The 20,785-nt window shown below is 46.9% G+C and overlaps 1 protein-coding gene across 1 annotated transcript in view; it reads left to right on the top strand.

Moving 5' to 3' along the window:
* The window catches only part of OCA2 (OCA2 melanosomal transmembrane protein), a 225,315-nt gene that overhangs the window by 163,424 nt on the left and 41,106 nt on the right, over positions 1-20,785 (top strand). The window contains exons 20-21 of the mRNA XM_064367820.1: positions 6,239-6,332; positions 12,770-12,863. Of these exons, the coding sequence (XP_064223890.1) occupies positions 6,239-6,332; positions 12,770-12,863 (188 nt within the window). The remainder of the gene's footprint in view (positions 1-6,238; positions 6,333-12,769; positions 12,864-20,785) is intronic.

Genomic DNA, 20,785 nt, shown 5'->3' with positions numbered 1-20,785 from the left:
TTGAATCATTTATAAGTATATAATGTTATTCTTTGTCTTTTGTAACCATTTTTATTTAAATTTTATTTTGTCTGACAATAATGTACCCACCTCAGTTCTATTTTGGTTACTATTTACATGTAAGATATTTTTTTCTTACTTTTAACTTGTCTGTATCCTTGTTTCTAAAGAGAGTCACTTGTTAACAAAATGTGTATAGATGTATCCTGTTTCTTATCCAATCTGCCAGTCTCTGATTTTTAACAGGAGAGTTTAATCCATTTACAATTAATGTAATTTCTGATAAGGAAAGAATTACCCTGCCATTTCTTTCTTTTCTGCATATCTTAGACTTTCTTTTTTTACCCAGGAAATTTTATTTTTATTTTTTAAAAATATATATTTTATTGCATTTTAGGTTTTGGGGTACATGTGAAGAACATGCAAGATTGTTGCATGGGTACATACATGGCAGTGTGGTTTGCTGCCTTCCTCCCCTTCACCTGTAACTGGCATTTCTCCCCATGCCATCCCTCCCCAACTCCCCACCTCCCACTGTCCCTCCCCTAGTTCCCCCCACACAAACCCCAGTGTGTGATGCTCCCCTCCCTGCGTCCATGTGTTCTCATTGTTCAACACCAGCCTATGAGTGAGAACATGCGACGTTTGATTTTCTGTTCTTGTGTCAGTTTACTGAGAATGATGGTTTCCAGGTTCATCCATGTCCCTGTAAAGGACATGAACTCATCATTTTTAATGGCTGCATAGTATTCCATGGTGTATATGTGCCATATTTTTCCTGTCCAGTCTATCACTGATGGGCATTTGGGTTGGTTCCAAGTCTTTGCTATTGTAAACAGTGCTGCAGTGAACATTCGTGTGTGTGTGTCCTTATAATAGAATGATTTATAATCTTTTGGATATATGCCCAGTAATGGGATTGCTGGGTCAAATGGAATTTCTATTTCCAGGTCCTTGAGGAATCACCACACTGTCTTCCACAGTGGTTGAACTAATTTAATTTACACTCCCACCAACAGTGTAAAAGTGTTCCTATTTCTCCACATCCTCTCCAGCATCTGTTATCTGCAGATTTTTTAATGATCACCATTCTAACTGGCGTGAGATGGTATCTCAATGTAGACTTTTTTGTTTCTCAGTTTCTCCATTACTGCCTTTTTTTGTATTTAGTTGATTTTTTTTTTTGTAGTGTACAGTTTTGATGCCCTTGTCTTTAATTTTCTTTATATTTTAATAGTTAATTTGTTAGTGGTTACCTTGGGAATTTCAATTAACATTCTAAATGTATAACAGCCTAGCATGAATGATACCTATTTAGTTTCAATAGCATACAGACAATTTAGTCCTTACTTCCTTTACAGTTTAGTCCTTAATTTTTTTTTTTTTTTTACAATTTAGTTCTTCCTTCCCTCATAGATTACATCTTTATTAGTTGAATGCCTGATAAATACTTTTCCTGTCTCTTTCTCTCCATCTTCTCTTTCTGGAAATCCTATAATGCATATGATGATAGATTTGATGGTGTCCCACAGGTCCTCTGGACTCTGTTTATTTTTTTCTTTTACTTTCTCCTCCTCAGACCTAATAATATCTTTTTTGACATTTTAAATTTTATTTATTTTTAAAGATTGTGGTAAAATGCATTTAACATAAAATTCACTGTCTTAACCATTTTTAAGTGTACAGTTTAGTAGCATTAAGTAAATTTACATTATTGTACAACTATCACCACTGTCCATTTCCAGAGCTCATTTACTTGCAAAACTAAAACGCTGTACCCATTAAAAGTAATTCCCCGTTCCCTCCTTCCCCAAGGCCTTGGCAAAAACCATCTTACTCTCTGTCTCTATGAATTTGAATATTCTAGATAAGCCCTGATAATTTCAAATGTCTTAGCTTCAAGTTCATTGATCCTTTCTTCAGCTTCCTCAAATCTACTGTTGAACTCTTGTAGTGAGTTTTTCATTGAAGTTATTATACTTTTCAGGTTAGAATTTCTATTTGATTCCTCTTTATAATTTCTATCTCTTTAGTGATATTTAATTTTTTTCTGTCTATCATTTTCTTGATTTCCTTTAACTCTTTTCCCATGGTTTTCTTTAGTTATTGAACCTCTTTAAGTCAGCTGAATTAGCATCTTTGACTAATAATTCGAATGCCTAGACCTCTTCAGGGGTGATTTCTGTCAATTTTTTTCCCCTGTGAATGGGCCACACTTTCCTATTTGCTTGTATGTTGTGTAATCTTCTTTGTTGAGAGCTGGACATTTTGAGTATTATGTTGTGGTAATGCCAGAGATCTAATTCTCCCATTCCTCAGATACTGCTGTGTCTTGCTTGTTGAGTGCTGGAGCCGTTCATTTGTGACTTTTCTAAACTTTTTTTGAAAAGTGTGTGGTCATTGAAGTTTTTCTTCTGTTAACTCTACAGTCAACTAGTAGACTGACAACATTTCCTTAAATTTCTGGTCTCCAAAAGATGTGTGTGTGTGCGTGTGTGTGTGTGTGTTGGGGGGTGTATTTGTGTGTGTGCATAGAAATAATTATTGCCACTTTAAATTCCCTGGAAGCTGCTTCATCCCTTGGAGGTTGAAACAATGGCCAGCCTCTGTGCTGGCCCCTCAGTGACCAAAACAGTGGCTGGGCATCAACATACACAACCTGGATTTTTGGAGGACAAGGCCATCACTGCCTGCTCTGATGTCAGTAAGTCACATCGTAAACATGAGCTGCCGTCCCCACAGCTTCCCGTCACAGGGAGAGAGATGGAGAATGACAACCACCATAAAAAAAAGACCAAAAAATCATCAAAACCCTCCTTATCACTTTTTCCCCTGGTTGCTGAAAGTGTTTGACTACACTCTGGACTTCCAACATAGTTACTATCTTGGATTGAATTGTCTCCTCAAAAGATATACTGAGGTCCCAACCCCGGGTACTTTAGAATGTAACCTTATATGAAAAAAGGGCCTTTACAGAGATAATCAAGTTTAAATCAGGTCACTAGGCCCTCATCCAATATGACCAATGTTTTTACGAAAAGGGGAAATTTTGGCACAGCCACAGGCATGGCGAAGGCTCCAGTGTGGCTGGAGTGATGCACCCACAAGCCAAGGATACCCAGGATTGCCGCAGACACCAGAGGGGCAGGGAGGGACCCTCCCCTAGAGCCATCAGCGAGCACGACCAGGCCAGCAGCTGTTGAGACACCTCGCCTTCAGAGCCGTGCGGCAATAGCGTCTGGTTGTTTCAGTACCCAGCTTGTGGTCCTTCGCGAAAGCAGCAGCAGGGAGCTCATGCAGTAGCTTCAGACAGTTCCTGCCAGTTCAGTCATCCTACAGGCAGACGTGGATTCCTGGAGCTTCCTGCTCTGCCATCTTCTGTGCCGTCTTTTGCTAGTTTTAAAATTTTCTCTCTCTGCCACTGTAATGCAAGCTCTATGAGGGCAGGGATTTTTGTGTCTTCTCTTATGTCCCTTGTATCTAGAGCAGAACCAGACACAAAGTAGAATATTCATGAATAATTATTGACGGAATTAAGAATAAATGAGCATGGACAAGACAACATGGTCCCATCCTGTGGAGGAGGGAGAAGTGAGTTAAATGCAATCATGGGAGTAACCTGTGGGCATAGTGTGTTATAATATGGCAGCCACATTGGGGAGCTCAGGGAGACTCTCAGAGGAGAGATGCCCAACGCTCTTACGGGCTGAGCAGGAGGCTGAGTGAGGGCAACAGTGACCATGTGCCTGGTGGAGACGTGGGCATGGGCAACTGCAGAGAAGTGGCAGGCGGTGGGTGCTCAGGTCAATATCAAGTATGAGGCAGAGGAGAGCCTGGCAAGAGAGCCTCAGATCGAAGGGTGTAGAGTCAGGTCAGTTGCACAGGCAGACTTCGAAGGAGAAAGGTCATAGCTGACGGCATGGAGGACAGAATTAAAGGGGCAAATGGTGAACGTGAGGCCAGCAAGCCATCACTGCATTTATGTTGTGGGAAGGAGAGTTCGATCAAGGCAGGGCCTGGGAGGACAGGCCACAGAGCTGTCGGGAGAACCTTGGACTCTGGAGTATAGGGAGCTGGTTCTCATCTGAATTGCAAACCCCAGAGAGGGCTTGCTTTGAAAGCAATGTCGTAGCATACTTTTTGCAGCAAGCAGCCTGTAACAGAATCCAGCACTTGTAAGTATGCAGTTTGGAACATGAGGTAGGTTTTCTCTTGCCTTGGGCGATGGACCTCATTGCACAGGAGCACATGCTGGTATTTCCAGGTCACTAAGCTTGGAGACGCCACCTCCTCCCTTGATACCTCCTGGGCTGAGTTGTTCCGACTGTCTCCTTGTTCCGGGTGGCGTGTGCAGTCCCGCAGGGTGGAGACTGGCTTTGTACCGACAGCATGGTGCTCAGTGCCCAGGGGACCGTGGCATCACAGTGACGTGTGTGTGTTAGCTCTGCTCATTGACGACTGGAATTTGTGGGAAGTTGCACGCTGCTCGCTTCCTCAAAGAATGAACCATCAAGTCTGAAGGTGCCTGTATGATAATCGGGTTTATCATCAGACAAAAGCCGAGCTTGGAAAGTGCCTCAGGTACTGCACGGGAGCACCCCACTGCCAGGAGTTTCTGATTCTTCATGAGATTGACAGATGCAGAATCAGGTGCTTTTCCAGCATGGTACTTACTCTCTTCCAGCGTATATTTGATGCTACTGACAATGAAAAATTGAGCTTTTCAACATGCCCCTGTGACCCAGCAAATATGAAGGGCTCCTTCTCAGACCCTACAAGGCAACTCTGGAGAAGTGGACCCAGGGCCCTGGAGATGTGTATGGTGGAGGCACGTGGGTCTGCAGCTGGGCTGCAGGTTCCCAGTCTGGACTCCTCGGGGGCTGGGGGGACCCTGCTTCACATGTCCTCCCAGTGGAGACTCCCCAGGGTAGCAGCAGCGCCTCGGCTCTGTGTTCTATTGTGGCCGAGAGGCTGATAGTCCACAGGGGCATGCAGAAACACAGGATCTGTCCAGCCCACCTACCTTCCATCGGTCAAAGTAAGCCACTGGCCAAGCCCAGAATCGGGTGGTGAGGAGGCTCCACCTGCCCCATCCGGATGCTGCCGAGGGCACACACACGAAAGCCTCCTGCAGCGACCAGGAGCTGAGAGTGGACGGATCTTCCCAAGTGAGCCCTGAGGCATCTCCTTCACGACTTCAGGGGATGGAGCACCCACGTTCTTGCCCCCTAATTCTCAGGGTCGAATAATAGCACCATCACTCACATCTCTGCACTGGGGCTGCCTTCTGTTTGTGTTTTTCTTGGGTCATGTTTTCCAGATCAGCCACCCTTGGAGCTCGTCTCCTTTAGAGAGGCTGACACAGGTAACTGCCCGAGGTGGCGGGCCCAGGCTCTCTCCTTCACAAGCCATGGGCTCCCTGACGTGTCTGCGGGGACCACACAGCCCTCCATTCTCTGCAGCCTCCCAGAGGCAGGCTTCATGGCTGTGTCGTTCCCTGCTCCTTTGAACACAAAGTTCTTACAGAAATTTCCCAGCCGCTGTGTTTCATTGATTACAATAATGAAAAATGTATCAACGTCAGAAAGGTGCACCAGAGGCTGGCATGGCTGGCTAGAGAACAGTGCTTCCTGGTTGTAGAATCTGATCCCTTTTGTCATGCTGTGAATGTCAGCAGGCTCAGGGTGCCTGACAGGGAGCAGCTGTGAGAAGTAGCTTAGCACAGGGGACCCAGCGTGCAGTTTGGGGTCAGAGACCTGTGTGTGAGTTCTGGCTGGGCTGCTTCCAAGGTCTGTGCTCCCATGCCTCTCTGCATCCTGGTCTTGTCATCTGTCAGCTCAAGGAGTAACAGCACACTTGGGGGATGTTTGAGGATTCAGGAAGATGATGTGTGTGTAGTTAGCATAGCACCTGCAGGGTTCTGTGAGCTCTGCTTTGATGGCCGTATTCTTAGGCCCTGTGTTAGACTCTCTGCGCCTTTACCCCTTTTAAGAGCCACAACAGCTGGTGAGGCTCAGGACCAGGAGGACCAGTTGGTGGCAGCTGGCATCAGTGGCATACAGATGAGTTCAAGCTCAAGTTTCTGTGGATTCCAAAGTTTGCTTTGGTCTGTCCACAAATCCTATGCTCCTTAGAGTTTGAATGCTCAGAAAGCATTTAGATCTTCTAAAGCGGTCACAGGATGGCAGCTACTCTGAGCTTCCATGGGATGTGACATCAATGTCCTTTTCCTCCACAGATTCCCGTGCTCCTGAATCTGAGCCAGGACCCTGAGGTTGGCCTGCCCGCGCCGCCGCTCATGTATGCCCTGGCCTTCGGTGCCTGCCTGGGAGGTAAGGGGCTGCTGACCTCCTGGGGGATGCACGTCCACGCTGTCGTCCAGCCCAAAGCAACCGTTAGTGTGTATCAAATCAAAAGCAGATGAAGGAGAGTCTGGATGATTTCCCGAGTGGACACACGTCTTCAGCTGTGACAGAGCAACTCCAGAGCGACTCCGTTGCTTCCCATTCTCTGCAGAACTGCCTCTGACTTCCCGGGCCTGGGGCTGGAGGATGCCTAGTTCTGATGCCTCACAGCTGATGTGCTCCCATCCTGTGCCCTGTGGGCCGTGCTTGGGGTTAGAAACAGATTTTGAATTAGAAGCCATCCTCAGTTGCTGTTCTCTTTCTCTCTTAGTCTCTCCGTAAGCAGTGGAGGGACAAGTGGGTCAGCTAGAAGTGGAGACTCTAGGGGGTGGGGGTGGGAGGTGGGGTCCTTCTCACATCTCAGAAGCCTGATCACCTTTGGGAACGCAGGGAGATTGTGAAGAATCTTAGATCAACACAGCAGACACATTTTAAGTTTTTATTCTTATATCCAGGCATGCTTAGATAATTCAGCTTTCTTTGTTCTCTGATTGATTTCTGACTACTAAATCAATAACTCTCTGGTTAGTTTATCTCCTTGGCTAAAAAGGGGGATTAATGTCATACAGTGAAGTTTCTGTAATGCAGCAGACAGATAACTCATCTATGTCAGTGACTCAAGTTCTTCCAAGAGTGTAGAACTGTTAAAATCACCCCTGTCTAAGAACCAGTCCCAGGGAAGCAATGCAGAGCTACATTTAACACCAACAATAAGGAATGGGATCTGAGGATGCCTGGAAATGCATCCCTGTGAGGATTTTGCCCATTTGAACTTGCTGGGCATCTGCCATCACCTGACATTGTACCGGACAGTGAATTCACCTCCCTGCTGTCGAGTGGGGAAGACAGTCACTTCAGCTAAGGTTACAGCATAGAGGGACACATCCTGTAATGATGGTGTGCCCTGAGTGGAGACCCGAGATGTCAGAGGAGGTTCTGCAGAAAGGGAAGTTTGAAGCCAGGTCATAAAGAGTGAGAGGCATCTTGAGCTATTTTGGATTTCCCCAAAACATGTAGGATGAATATGGAGGAGCTTTCTCTAGGAGAGATGTTAATGTGTACCATTTATAGGTTAATTCCTAAAATAGGATTAGATACTTAGTAACTGAGCAGATTTTGAAAGCAGAAATGCAGCGAATAATGAATGTTTTTATTACGTGTTGGGATCTTTTTAATCTGGTAGCTCTGGTGATTGAAAGGCACCTGTGTCTGACACGGCAGCTTACTCCCTCAGGGACCTTTCTCATTGACTCAAAGTTTGGGATTTTACAGAAATTATGGTAAAATATATGTAAATAAAATTTACCGTCTTAACTGTGTGTAAGTGCACAGCTTGGTGGATTTAGGGACATTCACAGCCGATGAATGGGTGTGCAGCCGTCACCACCGTTCATCTGCAGAGTGCTGTTCACTATCCCAGCCTGAAGCTCTGTCCGCATGAGGCAAACACCAGCCTCCCACTCTTTCAGGGCTGGCGTTCTGAAGAACTCTTTAAATAGAGGTTTTCATTTGGTTTTAGAAATGTCATTTGCTCTATGAATTGGACGTGATTCACTGGATACTTTGAAACACATTTTTTTTTAACTGGTCTGAGCCAGTACTTTTTGGTTGCTCTTTTCACGAGAGCTAAGAAAAATTTAAATAAGTCTTCAGAAAAACCTGCCTTCGCCTGAGTTCCCTGGAAAGCAGAGGCGGTGGCAAGGGCATGAGCCAAGGCATTACTGGCAGGTGCAATGCTGGGGCCGAAAACCTGTGAGGAGGAAGTAAAGTAAGCGTGGAGAGTGAAGAAGGCTACCCGGCTGCAGCGACCTAGGGGCTGAGGGCAACCCAGGCAGCACGCGGCTATGTTCAACCAACCCAGGTGGCACGCGGCTGTGTTCAACCAACCCAGGCGGCACGCAGCTGTGTTCGCACCAACCCAGGTGGGACGTGGCTGTGTTCACAGTGATCCAGGCAGCACGTGGCTGTGTTCAACCAACCCAGGCGGCACGTGGCTGTGTTCACACCGACCCAGGTGGCATGCGGCTGTGTTCGACCAACCCGGGCGGCACGCGGCTGTGTTCACGCCGACCCGGGTGGCACATGGCTGTGTTCGCAGTGACCCAAGTGGCACGTGGCTGTGTTCGCACCGACCCAGGTGGCATGTGGCTGTGTTAGCACCGACCCAGGCGGCACGTGGCTGTGTTCGCAGCGACCCAGGCGGCACGTGGCTATGTTTGCACTGACCCAGGTGGCATGTGGCTGTGTTCGCACCCTAAGGCTGCTGCTTTCCTTAGGTTATATCCAGGTCTTGAAGGACTGGTGGCTTTTCAACTTGCCAAAGGGAATGCCCATGCATAGAGTTAATTTACATGTGCTCTGACAAGTGGGAAATTTCACAGCTCTGAGAGTATGGCCTGTTTAGTGGAATGTACACTGCAGACACAGAGAGTTACCCTGGAGATTCGATTCTTTGTGTGCAACGTTCATCAAAAACAGAGCTGGGCATGGTTTTGAAAACTGCCCTTGTTCTGCCTCTGGATCCACGCACCATCTTCCCACACTGGATGGCCCAAGTGTGCCAGGACAGGCAGAGCTGTTCATGTGCAGGCCAGACCCCTGTGCTTCTCCATCACTGGAAACTGGGAGGGAGGTTTGAGCTGGGGAAGTAACACCTGGGGCCTTGTCCTCCCCACCACGTGGAGCCCATGCCTTGTGGAATACCCAGAAAACCCTGCTAGCCTCTTAATAAGTGACTGCAGTATCACTGGCATCTGAATAGTAGGCTCACATTCTTACTCTTGTGCGAACCCCACAACCAACCCAGGAGAAGCTGGAGAAGGTGGCGACGGTCCTCGTAAACAGAGGAAGCGGACTCCCTGCATCTCTGCCCCAGCCCTTGACAGGCAGGGATGGGCAGCTGGGTTTCTGGTCCCAGCTCATAGGGATAGGCAGACCAAAGCCATGTGGAGTCCAGGTGACGTGAGGGGATGTCTTCTGTGGGAGAGGGAGGAGCTTCTGATCATGGTTTTCATGGCCCTGAGACCAAACCTCAGTATTCATGGGGATCGCACTCCCTCCTGCCACGGCCATGCCTGGATGCGCAGTGAGGAGATGCCTGCAGCGTCTGCAGCCCGAGTGTGGGCCGGCTCTGCATGTTGTTGGTGGATGGCAGAGCACACGGGTGCAGGGAGCAGGTCCTGATGGTGCCACAGAGCCCTGCAGGCAGATCACAGGGTCAGGAGTTCAAGACCAGCCTGACCAACATGGTGAAACCCTGACTCTACAAAAATACGAAAATTAGCTGGGCAAGGTGGTGTGTGCCTGCAGTCCCAGCTACTCGGGAGGCTGAGGCAGGAGAATGGCTTGAACCCGGGAGGTGGAGGTTGCTTCACATGGGACTGCCTGTCACCAGGAGGCAAATGCGCCCTACGGCTGACACCGTCTGGCTTTGCATCTTCCTTTCCTGACTATCACAAGCACCTCAGTTAATATAACAGAAACGGTCAGTGATTTGCTCAGCTTACAGAGCTTAGAAGGCTTGAGATTTCAACTGAGGTCTTCCGAACTTAGATCTAGCATTTTGTCTGTCACACTGGCTGACACACTCTATTTCCAATACATCTGTGCAGGACTTGCCAGGGCTGACCTGTAACCTCCCGGCCTCTCTCTGTGGCCTCCTCTCTGTGGCCCCCTCTCCGTGGCCTCCTCTCCAGGGCATCCTCTCTGTAGCCCCCTCTCCATGGCCTCCTCTCCAGGGCATCCTCTCTGTGGCCCCCTCTCTGTGGCCCCCTCTTCGTGGCCTCCTCTCCAGGGCATCCTCTCTGTGGCCCCCTCTCTGTGGCTCCCTCTCCATGGCCTCCTCTCTGTGGCCCCCTCTCCGCTTTGGTACCAGCCTTGCTTGTCTCATTTTGCTGACCAATGAGACAGGAGGGGCCTGTCTGGGAGCTTTGCCATAGTCTTTGCCTTCGTCATCATAATGTATTGGTGCCAGTTCTCCTCCCTGCCCTCATGCCTTAGGTGTGGCTGGGAAGCCATCCTGTGAGGGGAGGGTGGGGCTGGGAACAGTGGAGACCTGCCTGACTGCAGCAGGCCTAGGACCAGCTCCCCGCCCTCTGCCTCAGGATTCTCTTTACCAGGGAGTGGGTGGTTGCCCTGTGTGTCTAAGTGCTGTTCATCAGGTTTCTGTTGCCCATAAAGCATCCTTTAAAGAAACAGGGCTCTGTGCAACTTAATGAGTGGATGTTCTGCCTGCCAGGCAGTGAGTCTGTGAGCAGGCCAAAGGACTTCTGCAAGGGGGTGGCCGAGAAGGAGGGCCCTCGGGGAGGGAGGCAGGCGCTTTGGAAACATCCAGGTACAGGAGGGCCTCTGGGGGAGAGCAGCCCCTGCGGTGTCACCCACAGACACTCCTGAGAAGGTGAGTGGATGTCTGATGTCTAAAGGCTGAGCAGTCACCCCCATAACAGAAGCCAGTCCTGCCTTTGCGTGATCCCAGCCGCATCTCCTCTTCCAAGGAAAGGGCTCCCCACATGCCCCCATCCTTGCCCGACCTTCCTCAGGCCGTCCCCAGGTGGCACGCAGCCCCTCCAGCAGATTCTTCAGCATCCTTTCCGTCTCCCCATTCCTTACCCTGAGTCCAGAAGTGCTCAGGACCAAAACAGCCTCCTGAGCAGCTCACCTTGCCAACCTGCAGAAGATCATGGAAAGCTCCTTGTTTCCTGGGAAGTGGCCCCTCGCACGTCAGGAATCCACGCCCACGGCAGGCAGGATGAGATGCTCTCCATCTGGGCAGTACCTGGCTGCACAACTGTCATTCTGATTGGAAAGTGGGCATTTTCCAATCACTAATCCTTAACAGGAGAGAACATCAGTGCAGGCTTTTATTTTTAGCACTCACGCAAGTTGTGGAATGTGAACATGGACCGTGGGTTGGGCCCTGCTCATGGCGTCCTGGAGTGGTCAGTGTTTAGGGTGCCGGCTGATGCTGTCCTGGCACCCCGGTGCCTTCATGGGGGCCGAGCAGGCCAGGCCTACTGAGGACCCTGGGCTTCTCTGTGGGAAGAGACTTGTCAGACAGTGAGAAATGATTGCCATGCACGATGGCTTGGCAAGGGGGTGGAGTCTCATTGGGCAGGTCTCCTGGCCGGGGATGGACGCTTTGGTGCAGCAGTGCCCAGAGGGTGCTGGCTGGACCAGCACTGCCCCAAAGAACCTCACTGCTGCGCTGGGCCCTTCAGACACTCTGCATGGCTGTCTACGGAAAGCCTTGGGGCAGCCTGAGCCCCACCCCTCACTGATCTTCCTCTGGAGCCAGGATGGTTCATGGTCGGGACTCACCACTTCCCGGCTCGTTGCCTGGCACACCTCTCACCGTGTCTGTGCTGTTTCTTCGTGGGGATGTGGGGCCTCCACCTGCTCTGTTATTCATGTTGTCCAGTCTTGGAAAGGTCGCTCCCACTCACTGACACGCTGTAGGCAGCTCCAGGGCAGGGTCTCACTGTTCACCAGTCCTCCATAGGAGAGAAAGATGGAGACACAGACAACTCTTCCTCAGCGTGTGTGCAGAGACGTCAGGGCTCAGCTGAACTGGCTGGGCCTGAGTCATGCGCCTGTCCGTGAACACTGCCCACGATGGCTGTGAGGGACAGAGGAGGCTCCTGGGCCCTCCCTGGGTGTGGGTGTGAGTGTATGTGGGGTGGATCTGATGTCCCGAGTGTACGGAGGAGGCTCCTGGGCCTTCCCTGGGTGTGGATGTGTGAGTGGGGGGTGGATCTGATGACCTGAGTGACCTCCTTGGCCCTATTCCTCACCAGCTGCGAGGATGGCACACAGGCATGTGAGTACAGCATGTCTCCGTCATGGGCACAGTCGTAAAAGCTTACCCAGATAGCTGTTTCATGTCAAGGAGATGCCATTGGCGAAGATGTCAAGGGAAGGGGTTTCACCTGGCTGTCTTTTTTTCTATCCGTTCATCCACTGAAAGGGTCTCCTAGTGTCTGGGCCTGGGGTCCAGAGGAAGGTGGTTCCTGTCTGAGACTGCATTCCCGAGGGACACAGGTTCCCGCTTGGGTTGCTGGCCCTGCTTGCATCCTCCTCTGAAAGACACACGATCTCACAGTGACTTTCCCATTCTCCTTAGCGTTCCTCCTCTCTATTACATACGACAGCCGTGGTCTTATCCAGAAACAAATCGTGGTATTTGCAAACAGCTTATTTTCTGCTTTTGTGTGTGTATGTGTGTGTGTTTCCAGATATTTATAGAGTAGTCACTTTGACTGTAATCATCAAATCAAAGCCTGTGAGATGATATAAATTTTACAAACCAAAGAGAACAGAAGCTCACCACCAATATCAACTGGGGTTTTGTTTTTGAATTTCAACTTTAGGTAATGGGACACTGATTGGCGCATCGGCAAACGTCGTGTGCGCAGGCATTGCAGAACAGCACGGATATGGTTTCTCCTTCGTGGAATTTTTCAGGTACTTTTAAACTGACTTTAAATTTCTGTTAAACTGTCTAGTTCCTGAGCTTACTTAATTAATAAATAGCGCATTAAACACTAAGATAAGCATATTTTTAGTAATTAGAGAGACTGGTATAGTTGAGATTAGCTCAGAAAAAAACACATTAAAAATTTATTGCTAGTGGCTCACGCCTGTAATCCTAGCACTTTGGGAGGCTGAGGTGGGTGCACTGAGCTCTGGAGTTTGAGACTGGCCTGAGCAACATGGTGAAACCCTGTCTCTACTAAAATACACACAAAATATTAGCTGGTCATGGTGGCAGGTGCCTGTAGTCCCAGCTACTTGGGAGCCTGAGGCAGGAGAATTGTTTGAACCTGGGAGGTGGAGGTTGCAGTGAGCTGAGATCACACCAATGCACTCTAGCCTTGGTAAGAGAGTGAGACTCTGTCTCAAAAATAATAATAATAATAATAATAATAAAAATAAAAAGAAAGCCCAGCTTAGTGGCTCATGCCTGTAATCCCAGCACTTTGAGAGGCTGAGGCGGGCGGATCACGAGGTCAGGAGTTCAAGACCAGCCTGACCAATATGGTGAAACCCAGTCTCTACGAAAATACCAAAATTAGCTGGGCGTGGTGGCACGCGCCTGTAGTCCCAGCTACTCAGGAGGCTGAGGCAGGAGAATCACTTGAACCCAGGAGGTGGAGGTTGCAGTGAACTGAGATGATCACGCCACTGCATTCCAGCCCGGGCAACAGAGTGATACTCCATCTCAAAGAAAAAAAAGAAAAAAGTGTATTGCTGGAATTAGCTCCATAACACAGAGGATGGTTCACACGTTCTGGGTGACTCGGGTTGAGGCAGGGTGTCGGGAAATGGCTGTGGGCCTGCCAGGTATCCCATGTGACTGTCCTCTTGAAAGTCCCAATGGAACTAGTGCCCTGACTGTCCACCAGGGCGGCACATATCGGGTCTGACCCTCCCCTACTGGACTGCACAGTCTCTGCTAGCAAAGGCCTAGTGACGCTGCAGACTGAAGCTACGGTGGTCGGCTGGGGGAGGCCTGGCAGCCGCGTCCCTGTCTTGTGTGGGCACCTCTCAGGAGGACTGCGCAGAGACGGGGCCTTCGGTGGGGGAGTGTGGTAGGTGCCTGCAGAGGAGAGCCTGCTCTAGAAGGAGCTGAGTCCACGCCGGGGCCCTGACTGCCAGCACGCCTGTGTGTGAGGGGCACACTGCACATTGCAAACAGGTGAGTGGGCAGAACGGAAGCTGGAAGCCCGTGTCACATGGCGCTGTTAAACTGAACTTCATTCGTTTGGTGTTGAGCAAGGTTTCTGTGGAGTTCTTTGTACACTCGTACTGGGCGTATGGGTGATGATGGTTCTCAGAACCAGCCTCGGGTAAAGATTTGGAACCCCAGCTTTGGCTGAGTGGTGGAGAACCCTGTAGCCAGTGGAGGCAGCAATCTCTGTGCTAGGTACTGCCACCTGGGGCAGGCTTGGGAACAGAACCCTGGCCGTCATGCCCAGGTGAGGACCCACAGCATGCTCTTTCAACACTAGCACGCTGGCTTTTGCAAGACTTTTTATATTGGCCATTTCCATAGTTTGTAAGAACCTAGTATTACTTGGTAATGTTGTTGAGGCATTCATTTGAGTGACACTCCTGGGCGATGTGGGTGTGAGCTGCAGGGGACACCGAACGTGCATCTCCCGGTGGGACTCTGGGCACATTGCTGACCCCGCTGCTAAGGGACAGGGTTCAGAACTTAATGCCTGACCAACTTCTATCTGTTTGGACTCTCATCTGCCTCTGCTGAGCTTAAAAGCAATCCTCCTGTCAGCTAAACAAGAATTGTCTTAACGAGAACAACATTTATTACAGCAAATATAGCAGTGGCCTTTGCAGGGTGGCGTGCCACACACTGGCATCTTCTCATCTTTGCCCCACGGTTGACGAGGGTCAGACCCAGAGCACAGCCGAGAGAGGGAGTCAGAGACAAGCGCGCTGAGTGACTGGCAGCGGGAGACTCAGTTCCTCCTCTCTGCCAGCTCTGCCTCCTTCCTTCTGGCCGGGCTCCTCACTTCCGCAGTGTGGGAAGGCAGTCGTTCTCATGTCCTCCATCTCTTCTTTGGTTGACCAAGTGTACCATACTGGCCCCTCGACTTCCTGACAACCCCTAGGCTGGCTTTCAGAGAGCAGGAAAACCTCATGGCCTTTTGCAATACCAGTGGGTCTCACTGGTAGGCATGGGAAGCCTGGCGTTAGTATGGTCTTAAAAATAAGGTTTTTTAGGGCAACTCCAGACTGATATTTCCCGAGCATCCCTTCGGAATGTAACCACGGCATCTGCCTGACTGAAAGGGTTTGTGTCTGCTCCACCTGGGACACGTAAAGTGCCTGAGGTGCAGCTCCAGTGGGTGAAGCGTGTGTGCACTGAACTTTTCACATAGGTCTTGCATTTGGTGTGCAGTGTGTGACACACGCATGCATGTGTGTGCGTGTGTGCAGTTACTATGGTGAGTGGCTAGCATGGCAGTCAGGAACTCAGTGGCCTCAGAAAGCTTGGGCAAGACTGCCGGTGGTCTCCCCGAAAGCTCAGTAGCCCAGCCTTGTGAATCCCATGTGTCTGCTTGGAGGGAGTGTGTGTCGGGGGTCAGCAGAGTCCTTTCCTTGTTTTTGCCTGGTTCCAGTTCTTCCAGCTCTGACCATTCTTCTTGCCAGGTCCTTACTGTGCAGAAATCAGAGCAGTTTTTTTTTTCCCAAGCAATGGTTAACTGATTGTGGTAGGGCCTTTATTTGCATGAATTGCTTAATTTGCAATTGCAAATGCACTAATTTGACTTATCTAACCCAAAGATTTCCTTTCATAAAAGGTGGCTTCCTGTGATATACAGTGCAGAATATTTTTAAAAATTACCATTTCTCTCATGATATAGATTAAGTATTTAATGGAAAATATGTAAAAGAATAAAATATAAAGTAGCCTATAATTTTGCTACCTAGAAATGGCCACTGATTGTAATTTGGTGTGTTTTCTTACATTTCTCCTGCCTACCATAGATTACATATTTCTTTTTTACAAAGCTTTTAAATCACACTGTGTCCTACCTGTGATGCTTTATACTCTATTGTGAGCATCTTACCAGGACACTAATTGTCCTTCTAAAATAGAATAGCTGCGCCTACAACAAGCAGATGTATCCCGGTTTATTTTACGCTGAGGCATTGAGGTTCCTTGCTGTTTCTTGTTATGATGTGATAAATATCTTTACAGATAAAACCTGGTTTCATTTCTGATACTTGAAGATAAATTTTCTGACATAGAACCGCTGGCTGAATGAATGATGTTTTAAGAATCCAGATAAATATTGACAAGCTGGCGTCCAGAAATATTGCTCTCCACGCATTTTATTGAATTTTTCTGCTGAAACTCATCGCTGCCATTTGAACACTCAAGGTTCATCTGGCTGGCTAACAATAGACTCATGTTTTGTTTTAATTAATTCTACTGAGATGATACTCTTTCTGTATAAGCATTGAATATTTGCATTTATTTTGTAAACTTTCCATTCATATCCTTTGCCTCTTTCTCTTGAGAGATGAATTTTCCTATTTTTCAGAAGCTCTGTTGCATCTACAGAAATCAGTTCTGATATATGTGTTGTGACTATCTTTTAGCTTATTTTCGTATTTTAATTTTTGCAAGGGAATTTTAGATATTCTGTATTTGAAACAGATAAACTTCAGCTCCATTTTATCTATACTTTTTGCCTTCATTAATTTTTTAAACCTTTTTCTTTCAAGATAATTGTAGATTCATGTGCAGTTGTAAGAAATAATTGAGAGACATTCTGTGAGCCTTTTGTGCAGAAACCCCTGTTGGTAAAATCTTGACAAACTACAGAGGAAGATCACAGCCAGGATGATGCCACTGATACAGTCCAAGCACAGAAGAGTTCCATTGCCACGAGGCGCCCGTAGGCTGGCCTTTCCCAGCCAGCTCCGCCTCCCTCCCACCTCTACCCCTGCCCCAATCTGTTCTCCATCCCTAACACTTTGTCATGACAAGAATGTCACATAAATGGAATGGTACAACGTGTGACCTTTTTGTGTGGGCTGTTTTCAGTCAGCATCACCTCCTGGCAATTCACCCAAGTTATTTCTCATGCCCGTATTTTATTCCTTTTCATTGCGTTCCATGGTATGGGTGGCCACAGTTCATTTAGTCATCTACCTGTCGAAGAGCACCTGCCTTGTTTGTAGTTTGGGACTCTTATGAATAGAGCAGGACACTTTCTCCCACTCTGCAGTTTGTCTCTTCATCCACTTAACAGGTTCTTTTACAAAGCAAAAGTTTTGAATCTTAATGAGGCCCAATGTGTCATTTTTTAACAAATGTATTGTGTTTTTGGTGTCAAAAGCATGACAACAGGAGAACTCTTTGCCTAGCCCTAGATATTTTTCAAAGATTATCTCCTGTGCTCTTTTTCTGCCTCCCAGATTTTATTGATTTACATGTTACATTTGAATTCATGTTCCATTTTGAGTTAAGTTTCATACAAAGTGTGAGGTTTGGATGAAGGTTCTCTCTCTCTCTTGCCTGTGAATACTGTGGGACTCTGGCAGCATTTGGTACCAAGGCTGTGCTTCCTCCATTGAGTTGCTTTTGTAATTGCCACTCGTCAGCCGAGTGTACCTTGTGGGTCTGTTCCTGGGTTCTCTGTTCTGGCATATTGATGTGGATGGCCGTCCCTCACCAGTACCGGAGCTACAAGAGATGATATACTGGATTGCACTTTTACTAGGATCAGAAGTTGGAATAGACACGTAATTTACAATTACCCTAAAATACTGGTATCGAGAGGTCTGCAAATATTTTCTTGTAATTATTTTTACATTTTGTGTGTTTTGGTGGTTATTTCCCCCTTGTCATTTCTTTTCTGTGGATTTGTTTTTGATTAGTGGCTTGTGATCCATCTAGTTCTATTTTATTTTTCAAAAAATAAGTGTTGTATTTCTTAGGTCTAGTTTTCCATTTTCTGCCTTGTTAGTTGCTGCATTTGTCTTTATCAATCCTTTCCTAGTGCTTTCTCTTGGCTTACTTTGCATTCTTTCTTTTTTCAAATTTCAAATTTATTTCATTTATTTTTATGTGTCTGTTTTATTTGTCATAAGTGTTTTTAGGGCGATGCTTTTTCCTCTGAACACTGCTTCCATTACCATTATTTCTAGGGTTTCTGTATTTTCATTGTGGCTTGCCTTTCATCTGAGTTGGATGTTTAACAACAGTTTTTTTCAATTTCCAGGTTGAAGAATCTTTTTATTTATTAATTTTTATTTTGATGGAACTTACTTCTGGTTTCTTTGTGACCAAATTTGATCATATTTTATGTGTGCATTCTGTATTGTTACTGTAGAAACATATTTCTAAAATCTACCCCGTATTATGCTAGGTCATTTATATCCTTACTTAGTTTTTGTCCACTAAATCTGTTGTGTATTTAAAGTGGCATGTTAAGTATTTCCTGTTACAAGTGTGTCTCTTTATTTGTCCTTGAATCTCTTACTGTTTATCTTTGGAAGGTGGTTACTGCGTTATTTGGTGGATACATATTTACTACTGTTCTGTCTCCACTGTGAGTTGGAAGCTTTTAGCACTGTTAAACATCCCCTCTGTCATGCATAACGCTCTGTGGCTTGATTGTACTTTATCCAGTATTGAAATCACAAATCATTTGCTTAGCTTTTAGCCTTTCTAAATCACTTTGTTTTAGGAGTGTCTCATATAGACTGTATATTGTTGGAATTTGCTTTGTGAACCAAAATAAAAGTATTGTTTTCTTTGAATAAATGAGTTTAGCCCACTCACATTTATTGATATGATTCACACATTTTCCATATTATAAGTTTTATGTATATTTTAGTTGTGCTGTTTCTCTATATGTATATATTTTTTGCTCTTTTATTTTCTAAGATTTCTCCTTGCAGTTTGAAAGATTTGTATTGCTCTAGCGATTACCTTTGTTCTTAGGCTTTTTCCTGTGCCTTTAGTCTTCTGTTTTCTTACGTGGTCTTTTATACCTAGTTTGTGTATCTTTGATGATATCCTTTGACTTCTACCTCTTGCCTAGGTGACCACTGATAAGTTTATTCTACAGTACTTTTCTCCTCCCTTCTTTCTCCACCCACTTACTAATTGAAGTATTTCTACTTTCAAAACCTATAGCATCATTCATCGTTCTTCCACCATTGTTCTGTGCTCGTTTCTCTCAGATCCACGATGAAATCTGTTAGATGCTCACCATTGGCCCTTTTGCTGAAGTGATCCTGCCTTTTGACAGGTGAAGTTAATCTTTAAGAGCCCAAGAACAGCTCCTGAGTACAGCACCCCTGAGTTTTTGTAGGTTTAAGGCTGCCTTCGATATCCTTCACATTGAACAAGACACTCTGCTTCCTGTCTAGCACACCCTTGACTCACACATACCTTCTTTGGGTTTCATGAAGGTGTTACTCCATCGTGGCCTCCCTGTATGTGTGTGGGGCGTCTGATGGCAGCCCAGTTCTCTTACTTTTGAAGTTACTTGATCATTTTGCTACAGGTTTGGAGGATTTTACAAATTCATCTTCAGTCTAATAGTTTTACTAAGATATTCCCAGGTATCCCATGGTGTCCCCTGGGCCTATTTGACATGTAGCATGATGTCTTCCTTTGAGTCCTGAAAGGGTTCCTGGATCAGAGTTTTAAGCATTTGTTACATTTCGTTGTTTCATGGATCTCTTCATGTTGGGTCTCACTGGCCTGTGTCCGTCCATTTCCACCACTTTCTTTCTGGCTTCTTTTATTACTCAGTTTGTTTTTGGTCTCTTGTTTGCTTTTTTTCTTTAATGCCCCTTATTACCTTTCCATTGGACTATGGTCTTCCTTGAACACCTTGTAATTTAATCTTCATTTCTGACATGATTTGTTTTTTTCCTTTGACTTCTCGTTTTATTTCTTCATGTTTCTGTCTCTTTCTGCTCTTAGCATTTGGGTTTCGGGTTCGGCTTGATTTTGCACACCGCCAGTGCCTATCTGGGGGTGTGGAATTCAGTACCGAGTGTTGTACGCAGTTTTGTATTTCCTAGTTTACATGTGGCTTGTTGGGGAACGCTTTACCGGCTTCAGTATTTAGATTCTCATGCTCTGTTTTATTATTAGGAAAGCCTGGTGCAGGGGCAGTCTGCTTTCGTTGATGTACTTTCTGGACAGGGCTGCCAGCCAGAGTCAGTTCCAGGGTTCCTAGTTAGAGAAGATTTCTTGTCTTTGGTCAGTGCTGTGGGGAGCAGTCTCTGTAATAGATTTCCTTTTTTAAGTAGTGGGAGATGTCCATCCATTTTTGGTTTCTTTTGTCTTATAGGATTCTGCATTTCCCCCTCGGTGCTTTTCCCCTTCCCCTGCCAGGCTCCAACGGGCAAGCCTGCCTGCCTATTTGCTGTCTTCTCTTGCCGATGTTGGTGCCTGCCTGTCACCTGGACCTCAGTGTACATCAGTGTCTTTTCTCTGCAGTCTCTACGCAAGTCCACCAGGGTCGTTTTCCAGTGGTTTTATGCTTAGGTTTGCCTTCCTACTTCTGGCTGTTATTTTCCTCAATTTTAGCATTTTTATGTCTTTCTTCTCTTTCTCAAGAAACATTTCTGGATTTCTCTGGCTCCCTGCAAGGGTGTGGGACAGGGACCTGAGAGACAGCTTGGCTGGGAATTGGTGTTCTCTTCTTTACCGCCAAGTAATGTGGAGTCTATGGTGCTCGCCATCTTCTAGCTATGTTGAAAGGCAGGCTATCCTTGTGGCTGAATCTGCATTTCTTGTTGATCTGTGGAGTTTACTGTGCGTAGAAGAGACATGGAATTGTGTGGGTGTCATTACCCTGCCCACCACAAGCAAGACGGTGGCATTG

The sequence above is a fragment of the Aotus nancymaae genome, unplaced genomic scaffold (assembly GCF_030222135.1).
Source record: "Aotus nancymaae isolate 86718 unplaced genomic scaffold, 86718_ANA_hifiasm-v0.15.2.pri h1tg000075l, whole genome shotgun sequence".
Lineage (NCBI taxonomy): Eukaryota > Metazoa > Chordata > Mammalia > Primates > Aotidae > Aotus > Aotus nancymaae.
This window is presented reverse-complemented; position numbering and strand designations above follow the sequence as displayed.